The 12,491-nt window shown below is 55.0% G+C and overlaps 1 protein-coding gene across 1 annotated transcript; it reads left to right on the top strand.

Annotated features, from left to right (window-relative positions):
• Nucleotides 1-516: 516 nt before the first annotated feature.
• LARP1 (La ribonucleoprotein domain family, member 1) lies at nt 517-11,824 on the top strand (the record flags this gene model as incomplete). Its single annotated transcript, XM_009866027.1, is given in 18 exon segments — nt 517-578; nt 2,200-2,265; nt 3,059-3,230; nt 3,836-3,967; nt 4,164-4,238; nt 4,241-4,303; nt 5,017-5,179; nt 5,466-5,610; nt 5,815-5,989; nt 6,887-7,056; nt 7,350-7,709; nt 8,919-9,042; nt 9,461-9,666; nt 9,763-9,869; nt 10,255-10,406; nt 10,694-10,838; nt 11,075-11,184; nt 11,697-11,824. Coding segments are annotated over 18 exon segments (2,555 nt in total), but the record flags the coding sequence as incomplete, so codon positions are not given.
• Nucleotides 11,825-12,491: the final 667 nt, after the last annotated feature.

The following is a 12,491-nucleotide window of genomic DNA, read 5'->3' as shown; positions in this document are numbered from 1 at the left end:
GCCCTGTGTGGGGATGCGCTGATGATCAAAGCGTAAGACCAGCAGCACCTGTGTCCTGCTGGCTTCTGTGTCCCTCTGTCAGAGCCCTTGCTGCTCTCTGGGGACAGCCAGCCACATCGGTGCGGCGATGGGCCTTGCCTGTCCAAGGGCATATTTATTTTGCTGTGCCTAACAGCAGATCAGGTTCTGTGTGACACTTCACAGAGTGAGCTGAACTCCTTGCTACCCCTCCTCCCTGCTGGCAGTGCCGAGTGGGGAGGGCTGAGCTAAGTCAGGGAGTGCCTTCCTCTGGTGGGACAGGGTTAAAGGCCCATTTCTTGCCCACCTAGATTGATCAGGAGTCCTCTGATCTTGATGGGCCCTTCTGAGACCCTGGTCAGGAGCTGGCTCTGTTTTCTGTTCACCTTTTTCTCTTAACCCTTCTTGCTGAACAAAGCAAACTGGCTTGCCTCCCTCCAGAGCAAACACTTCTACAGCCCTCGGATGTATTTTAACAGTTTTCCTCTTCTTTTGCAGAACATACAACTCCTGCAAAAGTGGTGAGGGCTGCCAACCCAAGACAGCGGAAAGGAAGCAAGGTAAGGCTGTGCCCTCTGTCTTCCTCTCTGGCCCACCACCTTCTGGTGCAGTTGTTGGCCTGTGTGACCATCCTTAGGGTCCGGTGAGCACACTGCTTCCTTTGCAAGCCTGACTGTAGAGGGATTGATGTGCTGGTCAGGCTGCCTGCACGAGCAAGAGGAGGACATCCTGCTTGTCCATCTCCTCTTCAGTGTTTTAGTGGTCTTGCATGCTGCCTGGACTGATGTTCTGCCCAGCAAGGCCAGAGGAGACCTTCTCACCTCCTCTCTCACAAGGAGGTACTCGGAGCACAGTTCTGGTTGTGGAAAGCCTCTCCCCCCATCCCAGGGACACCCCAAGTCCTCATGGGCTTAGGCAGTGCCCTGCTTTGCAGTGCAGATGGGGCGGTGATGTGATAGAGTGGTGTGTCTGCAGGTCCTTTCTTCTCTGTGCAATTTGTTCTTTACTGGCGCACGGAGAGCTGGGGTAATTGCTTTCGAACAGAGCAACTCCTTTGGAGGAACCGGGGAAATCTGTTCCAGGGCATCAGCATGTGATGGAGGGACAGTTGCTTTTGAGGATGTTGCATGCAGCTGGGGCACACTAGGGACATGGGCTCTTGGTGTTTGCTTCCAGCAGCCAGTGAAGACTCACCTGAATCTTGATATGACTTTCCTTACCTGTTCCATTTCCGGGAGAGGAGGGCCTTGGGGTTGGAAGGTGCTCCTATCTGAAACAAGTGTAGTCCTACACTGAGGGTGGTTTTCCCAGGAACCCTACCTCTTGGGGAGAGGAGCATGGCACTTGAATGCAGAGGTGTGATTTCACAGAGGCCTTGGCCCCTACAAATGGATTTAGAAGTAGTAACCCCTTAAGGACAAGGAGGAGTTTCTGTGCCCAGATAATCTTAAACTCAGCCAAGATTCATCATGTACCTGGGCAGTTGTTGGGTTCTTGCCTCTCTGTCCTTTAGGTCCTCTCTGAAACCTGGAGGAGGTAGAAGTTATGGTGGTGGCCAGATCTGGTGGGACTGCTTGTCCACTATGTGGCCTTGAGGGGTCTGGAACGTTGGAGCTCCAATCACCATCAGACACCGGCTTGAATTTTCCCACCAGTTCTACTCCATGTTCCCTTGCTTTCCTGTTGCCAGCACTTGATTGCAGTTGGGCACTCAGGAGCTGTGCCTGACTGTGACTTGTCACTAGGTGGAGGCACCTTCTTTAATGAGATATAGTTGCTTAAGGTGGATTTAGGATGCTGAAAGCTGTGTGCTTTTCCAGCCCAAGGGACAGTGCCTGTGACTGAGTTACCTCAGGTGGCCTGATGACAAATGCTGCTGCTGGGGCAAAAAGTTGGGTGGGAGCTGGGAGGCGGGTAGCCCATGGGGCTGGTGGCAGCCTCATTATCATCCCCAGTAAGCATAACCTTGGCTGCAGTTATCTGGGATTAAGTTTGGGCGCTGCTTGGGTGGGGAGGGGGGCTGTATATATGCAGCTTGGTTGTCACTCCCCAAACTTCTGGGGACAGCTGTCTGCAGGACAGCAGTGGTGGTGACTGTGGCTGGAAGGGCTTCTCATTGCTGGTACAGGGAATGGCACCCACAGCTTGTGCACTAATGAGACATTTTTCTTTGGATACAAGGTTGGTGACTTCGGTGATGCCACAAATTGGCCAACACCTGGAGAAATAGCCCACAAGAGCGTCCAGGTAAGAACACAGAATCATTCCAGTGAGCAGTATAAGACCCTTGCAGACCTCCCCGTCCCGCTGCAGGACTGGGAGCGCTGGCTGAACCAGGCCTCATGGGGTCCTGAGTGTCAGTGCTGGAGGCAGCCAGGAATAGTGTGCAGGGGATTTCCTTTTAGGGCTGCCCCGCATGTTGGACTCCCTCCCTTGGTGCTATTCTGGGAGGCTGGAGCTCGGTCTAACTTCCCCGGGCTCAGGGAAGCAGGTAGAGCAGTTCCTGCTCTCCTCAGAGCTGCTCACTGCAAGAAGGGGCCTGAGCAAAAGTCCAAGGCTTGCACAGGAGAACCTGAAAAAGCACAAGAAAGGGCTGGTGTGCTGAGGGGCATGGCCTTCTTCTCCTGCTATGGATTTGGTTGTCGTTGAAACCTGTCTATTTTTGGATGCTACTTTGGCAGCTCCTGGCTACCTGTCAGGGTGTGAGGGTCACTCACCCTTTTGCCATTGGGGCAGTCTGGTTCCTTGCGGGACGCCTCATCGAGGAGCGCCATGCTTCTCTGTCAGTCCATCTTGGTAACTTTGTTGCCTGAGGCTTGTGTCTCAGCTCAGACACTTCCCAGCACCTGTAGAGGCCCTTGCCCTGTGCAGATATAGGCCCTTCTCAGGAGCAGAACAGCTCCAGGAGGCATGGAGCAGGCATGCTTCCAGCCTAGGGCAAGGTCCTTCTGTTCCTGCTCTCTCCACGACAGCTGGTGCCTGCCTCCAACTCATCTTTTCTCTGACCTCTCACATCTTTCCTGCACTGATGTGTCTCTAGCAGCCGCACAAAGCGCCATCCCTCCGAAAACTGCCTGTCAAGAAAGACATGAAAGAGCAGGAGAAAGGGGATGGAAGTGATGGCAAAGAGAGCCTGAAAACCAAATCGGATGAGTCTGGGGAGGAGAAGAATGGTGATGATGACAACCAGAAGTCAGCTCAGAAGAAGAAAGGTAAGGCAGGATCTGGTGGGGACAGTCCTCAGGGCACAGCCTGTCTACCCTCTCCGTGACCCATGGCCACGTGGACGTGTCACCTGCCTTCCCTGCGGAGTCTTGCTGCAGGACGCTGTCCCAGTGTGGGGACAGCTGTGGTGAAGAGATGTTTGCAGGCTTCAAGGGGCCAAAATTTTAGTGGGAGCAGGTGGAGCAGGACCCAAGTAGGGACATCTGTGTGTTGGGGCAGCGTGGCAGGAGTCTGCCCTCTCCAGCGCACTCTGTGGGCATAGAAAAGCCCTTGACTGGGTTGCATCAGCTGTGCTTGATGTGTGGGCTTGGCCTGGCCTCTGCCTCAGTGGGCAGAAAGGGGCAGAGGAAGGACAAGTACTGTGAAGCAACCAGGGGAGTTCTTTGTCACATCCCTCCGTGCCTTAGAGTGCTGGTTGGAGCCTTTCTGCATCCAGTGAGTCCTGGAGGGATGTCTGAGGAAGGGATTGGTCCAGAAGGTCCTCCTGCTTTCTCTTCTCTCTGTGTGGGCACTGTGTGACAAGAGGGGGCAGTGGGGAAGGAAGCAGATGCTCTCTGCGCCTGTGTCACACCCAAACCCTGTCCTTTTGCAGGCAACAAACACAAGTGGGTCCCTTTGCAGATAGACATGAAGTCAGAGGTGCCTAGGGACAAAACGGCCTCTCGGAACAACCGGCAAAACGAGCAGCACAGGCACCCCTCCAACAACCGCAGTGAGCTGAAAGGTGGGGGCTTGGGCTGGGGATCCGCTCTCCTCCCTGCCCTGACTGTGAGGCAGAGCAAGCCCTGATGCCCAGGCGTGGCACAGGGTGGTGGGCACCCTTCCTGCATTCAGAGGGCTCCAGGTGCCAATGGGCTTGCTCCAGGGAGGTGCTTTCATCCCGTAATGCTCCTTCTGCCTCTCCTTCCCACCTGCTGCAGGCTGGCACCCGGACAACAAGCACGAGCGCAGCTGGCAGGACCATGACGAAACCTCCAGTGTGAAGAGTGAGGGAGGAGCCGGGGGCCCTTCGGGGGCCGAGGCCGGGGCCGCGGCAGGGGCCGGGGCCGTGGCAGAGGAGGTGATCACTGTGTGGATGGTCTTGTGAGAGTAGGGAGAGAACAGGGCATGTGCCAAAGTGTGCAGGGCTCTGTGTGTGTGAGACCTGGGGCTCCAAGGCAGCCTGGGGAGAGTGGAACGCCTCAGGGATACAGGGAAATATTGCAGCAGGTCATCCCAGCTGATAAGTGAAGCTACTTTTAATAAAAGCAAATTATTGTTATTAGTATTTTAATAAAGGCAAATGTCTTTCCGCTACTCAGGCAAAGCTCTTCCATCTGTTTTCTGCCCCTTGCAGTGTCCCTGCCTGCAGGAGTTGAAGCACGTTGATGTTCTGCAGGGGCTTTATTAAATGCTGAGAGCCAGGCATGAGTCATAGTTTGGATGGGGAAGATCATCTGCTCTGGCACTTGATGGGGCAATATCTGTGCTAACCCTGACACAGCTTCAGTGTAGGGTCTTTGTGTGTCACTTGTGCTGCCTAGTTGCTCCTGGGTAAGAGAGCTCCTGGCCTCCCTTTAGCTTTGGGTGTTGAAGCTTCGCTAGGATCCTTTCTGCAGCAAAGGCTGAAAGCAGGTTGAGAAGTGTGAGTGGTGCCCCGTTGTGGGCTGCCATGGGGGCCCCAGGGACAGTGCGGAGGGAGCTGTGTGGGACAGGACTCCGGCCCCATCTGGCGGTGCAGCCTGTCCAGCAGATCCCGGGGTCTCTGTGCTGATGACGCTTGCTGTCCCACAGGGCACTTCGATTACCAGTATGGGTACCGGAAATTTGAGGGCTCAGATGGCTCCCGCACCCAGAAGTATGCTAGCAACATCACTTACTACTTCGACAACATCAGCAGTGCTGAGCTCTACAGCGTGGACCAGGAACTGCTGAAAGACTACATCAAGCGGCAGATGTAAGCACCATCTCCTCTTCTTGTCGGAGCGTTCATTGTTGGTGGGATGTTCACGGATGCTCTCCCTGGAGTCTGCATGGCTAATGCCATGAGTAGGGTTAGAGCCGAGGAGCGTTGACGCCGTGCCACAGAGCTAGTAGCACCAGCTTGCCCCAAGTCTGGGCTCACCAGTCTGTCTCTCTGTTCAGTCTCACAGTAGTAACAGCCAGGACAGGGATTATTTTCTTGGGAGTGCCCGGAGGAAAGTGGTTTGGAGCTGCCTCTCACTGATGTGTTGTCCATACAGAGAATATTACTTCAGCGTGGACAACCTGGAGCGAGACTTCTTCCTGCGTCGCAAGATGGACTCGGATGGCTTCCTTCCCATCACCCTAATTGCCAGCTTCCACCGGGTGCAGGCGCTGACCACTGACATCAGCCTCATTATCAAGGTGAGGGCAAGGAAGGATGAACTTTTCATCTTGTTCTTCTCGCCATCCCTGTCTGAGGCCTGTTTTTTGGATGGGCTATGGAGGAGATGCAACTGGAGCCGTGACTTGCTTCCTCTTTGTCCTCCCAGGCAGGAGGGGCTGGGGCTGAGCCACTTGACATGCTAAGGCAGGGCCCTAGGTTAACTGAGTGTTACTTGGTTCCAGGCTCTGAAGGACAGCAAGGTGGTGGAGATCGTGGATGAGAAGATCAGAAGAAAAGAGCAGCCAGAAAAATGGGCTCTGCCTGGCCCTCCTATGGCAGACTATACACAGACAGACTTCTCACAGTTCATCAACTGCCCTGAGTTTGTGCCCCGGCAAAGCTTCCAGAAAGAGACAGGTGAGCAGTGGGAGGAATGTGGAAGGAAATGTGGAGATGTAGTGGTACTACAACAGGACTGAGACCCTGAGAGTCAGGAGTATTTCCTAGGGCAGGGCTCTGCTGTTTGCTTTGTGCTTGGTGGTGGCACCTCTTTCCTCAGACCCCCGGAGTGCTGCTGCCTCTGTACGTGGGGAAACATTAAAGAGACTCACATCTGTGGCTTTTCTTTTGTGGGGGCTGAGGGATTCAGGGACGGTCAGTCCTGCTGGAAGTCTCTTGGCTGTGCCTGGAAATACTTCTCTGCAGGGCAGAGCAGAGGACACTTGTGAACCCAACTTATCCTTTATGAGTGAGGAGGTAATTTAGGCACAAACAAGGCAGCAAGTATGGAGCTGTTAGCTGAGTGCTGGGAAAGGGTCTGCTGTCCTTGCACTGCCTCCTGCTCTTCTCGCCCCATCCTGGGGGGCTGGCAGGAGCCCGGGGCTGGCAGGAGCCCGGGGCTGGGCCTGAGAGGCCAAGTGGAGGCCTCGGTGCTGTAAGAATTAACTGTGGCAGAAGAATGGTTCCCACTGGCTCCAGACTATCTTCAGAAGGTTTCCCTGAGAGCAACAGAGTGCTTGCTTTAGGGATTTGTGTGTCTGGGAAACTCACCTGCAGAGCTCTGTGGCCACCACCAGCATCACAGCCTTTTTTTTTCTTTTTTCCCTCCAGCACTTGTGGGCAATGTGCTGGTAAGCCTCGGCCACAAGCTGTGCCGTGCTGCCAGAATGGAATCACAGAATATTAGTGGTTGGAAGGGACCTTGAAGATCATCTAGTCCAAAATAACTCTCTCTTTGGTCAGGTGCTTTAAGTACACAATCCCCTAGGCTCCCTTCCTCCTTCTGAAGCACCTTATGGCTCTCGTTGGCTCTAGAGTCTGCTCCTGGCTCCCCACGTCCTGCCAGCCCAGTCCCCACCAAAACGGAGGAGGTCAGTAACCTGAAGACGATGCCCAAAGGTCTGTCCGCAAGTCTGCCAGACCTGGATTCAGAGACATGGATTGAAGTGAAGAAGAGACCTCGGCCCTCCCCAGCCAGGCCCAAGGTAGGTGATGATGTAGTGGTGGGGCTCTCCGAGTTGTCTGACTTGAATCGTAAGTAGGCAAGTTTCAGATCAAACAGGGTCTGCTGGTCGTGAGTGTGATGTCCTAGTCTCTCCTGGCCCCACCTTGACCCGCTTTTGGAGCTCCTTCTCACTGGTGTATATGGAGTATTTTTCCAAATGGGCAGCTTCTGGCTGTGATAAGGAAAGAGGAGGCAGTAGCTGGGTCTCCAAACAGTAGGCTCGTGTCACTGTGCAGTCATCATCCTGTGTCACACTTGCTCCCCTACCTATAGAAACCAGAGGAGTCAAAGACACCGCTGCAGCAGAAGCAGAAGGACCAAGATGAGCCTGAGGAGCTGGACTTCCTCTTCGATGAGGAGATGGAGCAGATGGATGGGCGCAAGAACACCTTCACCGACTGGTCAGATGAAGATTCAGATTATGAAATTGACGATCGGGACGTGAACAAGATCCTTATCGTTACACAGACGCCTCCTTACCTGCGCCGGCATCCTGGCGGGGACCGGACTGGCAACCACACGTCCAGGGCTAAAATGAGCTCAGAGTTGGCCAAGGTGATCAATGACGGGCTGTACTACTACGAGCAGGACCTGTGGACAGAGCAGTTTGAGCCAGAGTATTCTCAGATCAAGGTGAGAGCGGCTGAAGGGAGCGCGTGGAGGGTGCGGGAGCCTCGTGCGCAGCCGGCTGACAGCCTTATTGGTGTGGGGAGGGAAGGGCACTGCTGCAGGTTACAGCCCACTCCTGGGGCAGAGCTTAAGCTGGGATTAGTCTTCTTGCAGAGCCTGGGATTCCTGGCTCCCTGTATTGCACTCTGCTCTATCAGGGATAAACACAGCTCTGTAACGTGGCGTAAGGCTACGGCCAGATAAACAAAATGCCAATAAGGAGGTGACCTGGAACGTGGGGCCCATTGCCCCACTCTGTGCCAAGGTCTTGGCAGGCAGTGCTAGATCTACAGGGAACCAGGTGTCTCTGCAGTGTCTGTAGAGCCGAGCATTCCATGGCATGGTCCCCTGGAGACCACGCTTACTGAGGACAGGTTCACAGATAGCTGGGCTGCACTCTGCCTGTTGCTCTTCTCTAGTTTTGTGATGGTTTGCATAGACTTGGGCTTTTTATAGAAAGCCCATCTGCTGCTTTGAAACATTTGAATCCCAGCTTGGTGACACTCACGGTCAGGGACTCACCAAGACTTGTTCAGCGACGGAAATTGTTTTGGCTGCGAGGTGGGACGGCCTGTTGAAGCGGCCAGCTGGGCTCGGTCTTCCCGTGTCTGAAACCTGGCACATAGCTGAAATGGTGCTGTTCTCTGGGGTGGCAGAAGCTGACGGTGTGGGGGAAGAGCAGGTGGTGGAGGGGCAGCGTGTGCTGGGAGTGTGGGCCCTTCAAAATTCGCGGGAATGTTGTGCCCCACTGCCAGCGTGGCTGTGAGAATGCAGGGAGGAGGTTCTGTGAGCACAAGAAGGTGGCAGAGCCATGGGGTCCTGACTGAGCACCAGTTATCAAGCTTGCCTGGAACCTTGTTGCACTGGTGCTGACCTGGGTGGGTAAAAGCCTGAAGGAAGTAAGGAATGGATAGTGGAGCTGCTTTGTAGGATCCCTGAAAACGCAGGAGCAGCAAAGTGACTCAGATCTGGCCTGTGCAATGCCAGGTTTTCTGTCTTCTACATCTTCCCTTCGTACCTCTGCACAGAGCAGGTTGCCCTGCTGGGCACCCGGGCCCCAGGTTGCCTGGTGCTGTGCCTGTTGCACAAGCGGAGCAGTGGTTTTGATGAGCTCTTGCGATGAGGGGAGAAAAGGGCAATTTGTTGCTTCATCATCTTCCTCTTCCAATGCAGCAAGAGGTGGAGAACTTCAAGAAGGTGAATATGATCAGCAGGGAGCAGTTTGATACCCTGACCCCAGAGCCCCCCGTGGATCCAAACCAGGAAGTCCCTCCTGGTCCCCCCAGGTTCCAGCAAGGTAAGAGGCAGGGCCCGCGAATGGGTGGGACTGAGTTTGTCCCTCTTCCTCCTGGTGAGAGGTTGGGTAGCAGCTGGGGAGAAGGAATTGAGGCGACAGGCATGTGGGATTGTCTTTCCCAGAGCAATGCTTTTGTCGCAGCTAGACATTTTGGCTCTAGAAGAGAAGGCCCAAAAGCAGGAGCACTTCAATTCGGTGGGGAAGCCTTGGTAGAGTTTGATGTAGCTCCCTGGCTGTATCTTACCTCTTGGACCCTGTCTGAATACTGGAAGGCAGCTGCTTGCTGGGCCTTGTGTGCTGTGCGTGGCACCTCATGCCTTGTCTTCCTCTGGGCGCGGGGGATGTCCCAGGGCTGTAGCGATGCTGTCCTGCTCAGAGCTCAGCTTGACCTGGGCCGGGGCGGGATTTCTCTCTGCAGTACCTACAGACGCTTTGGCTAACAAGTTGTTTGGAGTCCCTGAGCCTTCAACCATCGCCCGGTCTTTGCCTACAACTGTACCAGAATCACCCAACTACCGCAATGCCAGGACCCCCCGGACCCCTCGCACGCCTCAGCTGAAGGACCCAACGCAGACACCCCGGTTCTACCCAGTGGTGAAAGAGGGCAGGACGATAGATGCCAAGGTGAGGTCGACGTTGGGGTGTGTGATGGGAGCTGGGATTTCCCAGCTGGGATTTGGGGAGGAAGGGGACATGTCCCTGATGCACCATGTCTTGCAGACTCCACGAAAGAGGAAGACAAGGCACAGTTCGAACCCCCCAATGGAGTGCCACGTGGGCTGGGTGATGGACTCTCGGGAGCACAGGCCCCGAACTGCCTCCATCAGGTACTGGAGATGGGCGTGTGGGGTCAAACAGGAGCTGGAAATGGGAAAGGGAGCAAGTGTGGGAAGGAAAGGGAGAAGTAGTGTCTGGTCTTGGAGGGGAGGTCTCCTGTTAGGTGGCTGCAGAAAGGAATGGGACCCAGCTTGTTCCTCCTGGAAGGAGCTGAAGGAAGACTGAAGCCTTGGAATAATGAGATGAGACTTGGTTGGAAACATTAGTTTCCTTCCTAGTAGGATGCCTCATGGTCCAGGCCCCAAACCCAGAGTAGACTGTGACAGGGAGTTGGTGGGACCAGCAGACAAGTGCCATGGGTAGAGTGTGACCCCAGCGCTGCTGTCGGCTGGGGGATGCCAAGGAAGAGGTTTGATGGGAGTCTCTTACGCTCAGCTCCAGCCCCTCGGAGGGAACCCCGGCTGTCGGAAGCTACGGCTGCACCCCACAGTCCCTGCCCAAGTTTCAGCATCCTTCTCATGAGCTGCTCAAGGAGAACGGCTTCACGCAACACGTCTACCACAAGTACCGTCGGCGCTGCCTTAACGGTAGGGATGTCTGCGCTGTGAGGTGTGGGGCAGGGTGCCTGCGCTGTGCTGGGGAATGGGGTGCGGCTGCAGAGCACAGCACACCGAGATAAGCAGGGTCCTACGGGATAACCTTACTGGTAGCTGATGTTTTCCTTGCAGTTTGTGTTAAGCATGAGCTGTGGCTTGGGGTGTCCAGCACTGGGGCTGGGTGAAGTCACAGGGCCCTCCTGTAGATGAGGCCCTGCACAAGAGCTGTCTCCCTGGGAGAGGATCTGCCTTGTAATCATCCCCTCTTCCCAAAACAGAGCGGAAACGACTGGGCATTGGTCAGTCCCAGGAGATGAACACGCTTTTCCGGTTCTGGTCCTTCTTCCTCCGAGATCACTTCAACAAGAAAATGTACGAGGAGTTCAAGCAACTGGCTGTGGAAGACGGGAAGGAGGGATACAGGTAGGAGAGGAGGGGCAGAGTGGCCTTTGCTAGGAGGGGTGAGAGCAGAAGGATTTGGCCTTTTGCCTGGCTCACAGCAAAACAAAGGCAGCATCTCTGCCTTGCTCAGAAGTGGGTCTGGGGCCCTCCGCAGTCACCTCCTGCTGCTGGTACACAGCAGGGCTCTGCCCTCAAGCCTCTCTGCCCAGGTGCTGCATGCACCGGTGTCTGAGCACCACGTGCTGCTCTGTTCCCAGGTACGGTCTGGAGTGCCTTTTCAGATACTACAGCTACGGGCTGGAGAAGAAGTTCCGGCCAGACATATTTAAGGACTTTCAAGAAGAGACCATCAAGGATTATGAAGCTGGTAGGTGCCTCCTTTTGGCCTCCCCTGGGATTGGGAGGGATGTCGCCCAGCTGCATGGCTGCCCCTGGGGCTCTTCTCGCGGGTTTGGAGGAGCCACGTGACACATACATTGATGTGTGTCCTGAAGAGCAGCTGGATGCCCTGTTGCTCACTTCATGGGTGAGGGGTGAGTGTGGACACTCACCATCCTGAAGACCGCTGGGGGGATGGAGGAGGTCAGTGGGAGGCTGTAGCTCTCCAAAAACATTTCTCTGGAGGCACCGCTTCCTCTAGGGTTTCTCAAGGCCCTGTAGTGGCTGAACTTTGTCACCACCAGGTCAGCTGAGCCTGGGGACATCCCCTGCCAAGAGGGCTGTCCATTACTCCTGGTTCTCTGTTTTGCCTCAGTTGTGGCCACCAGTGGGACAGGAGGGTCTGCAGGGCAAATGGTGGGGAAACCTAGAGAAAAGGGTTCTGACTTTCGGGTTGATTTTTGTCCTGCTGACCTCTGGTTTGGTTTTCTTCCACTCCAGGACAGCTATATGGGCTGGAAAAGTTCTGGGCCTTCTTAAAATATTCCAAAGCCAAAAATCTGGACATTAACAGCAGACTGCAAGAATACCTCAGCAAGTTCAAGCGCCTCGAGGACTTCCGAGTGGATGTGAGTAGACACAGTGTCTGCACCACACTGATGGCCTCCTCCAAGGATAGAGGATTTGGGGGGCAGCCCCCAAGCAGTGTCAGGCAGGGGAAGTCACTGACACCTAGTGTCATGCCCTGTCATTGCAGCCAGGCCAGGAACAAGCTTCAGGGTTTGAATATTGCAAATCCACTTCAGAGCAGCTCTCTGGGGAACCGGGTAAGCCCATCTTTCCTGATGAGCTGAGGAGGGAGGACAGTGAGCCTTGATGGCTCGAGTGGAGCCAGCACTGTGTGGAGCTTCGGCTTCTGGATTTCTGGACTGTGCTCTGTGTGGGAAGGAGATTAAGTTGTCACCCTTGCACTTGATTGGAAGTCAGCCTGTGTTTGTCTCAGCAAGTCTGGCAGAGGTGGATTTGGAGAGGAAGGCAGCTGTGTGCTTGGGATGAGTACGCGTGTTCCTTGTGGGCCAGGAAGAGAAGTTGCAGCAGGAGGTTTGCGGGAAGGCTGTTCTCTGATCTGGGGAGGGCTGTCTGCATTTGGGGGAGGCTGTGCTGATACTGGGATGCTTCTCTTCCAGCCACCAATGGGGGAGGAAGGTGGACACAAGAGATACCCTACGACGTCAGGGGGAGACGGCAGGAAGCGCTACCCATCCCAGTCTTCCAGCAAAACGGTCAGCCAGTGCC

Source organism: Apaloderma vittatum, unplaced genomic scaffold (assembly GCF_000703405.1).
Source record: "Apaloderma vittatum isolate BGI_N311 unplaced genomic scaffold, ASM70340v1 scaffold34933, whole genome shotgun sequence".
Lineage (NCBI taxonomy): Eukaryota > Metazoa > Chordata > Aves > Trogoniformes > Trogonidae > Apaloderma > Apaloderma vittatum.
Note: the sequence above shows the minus strand (reverse complement) of the source record. Positions and strands in the feature narration are given on the sequence as shown.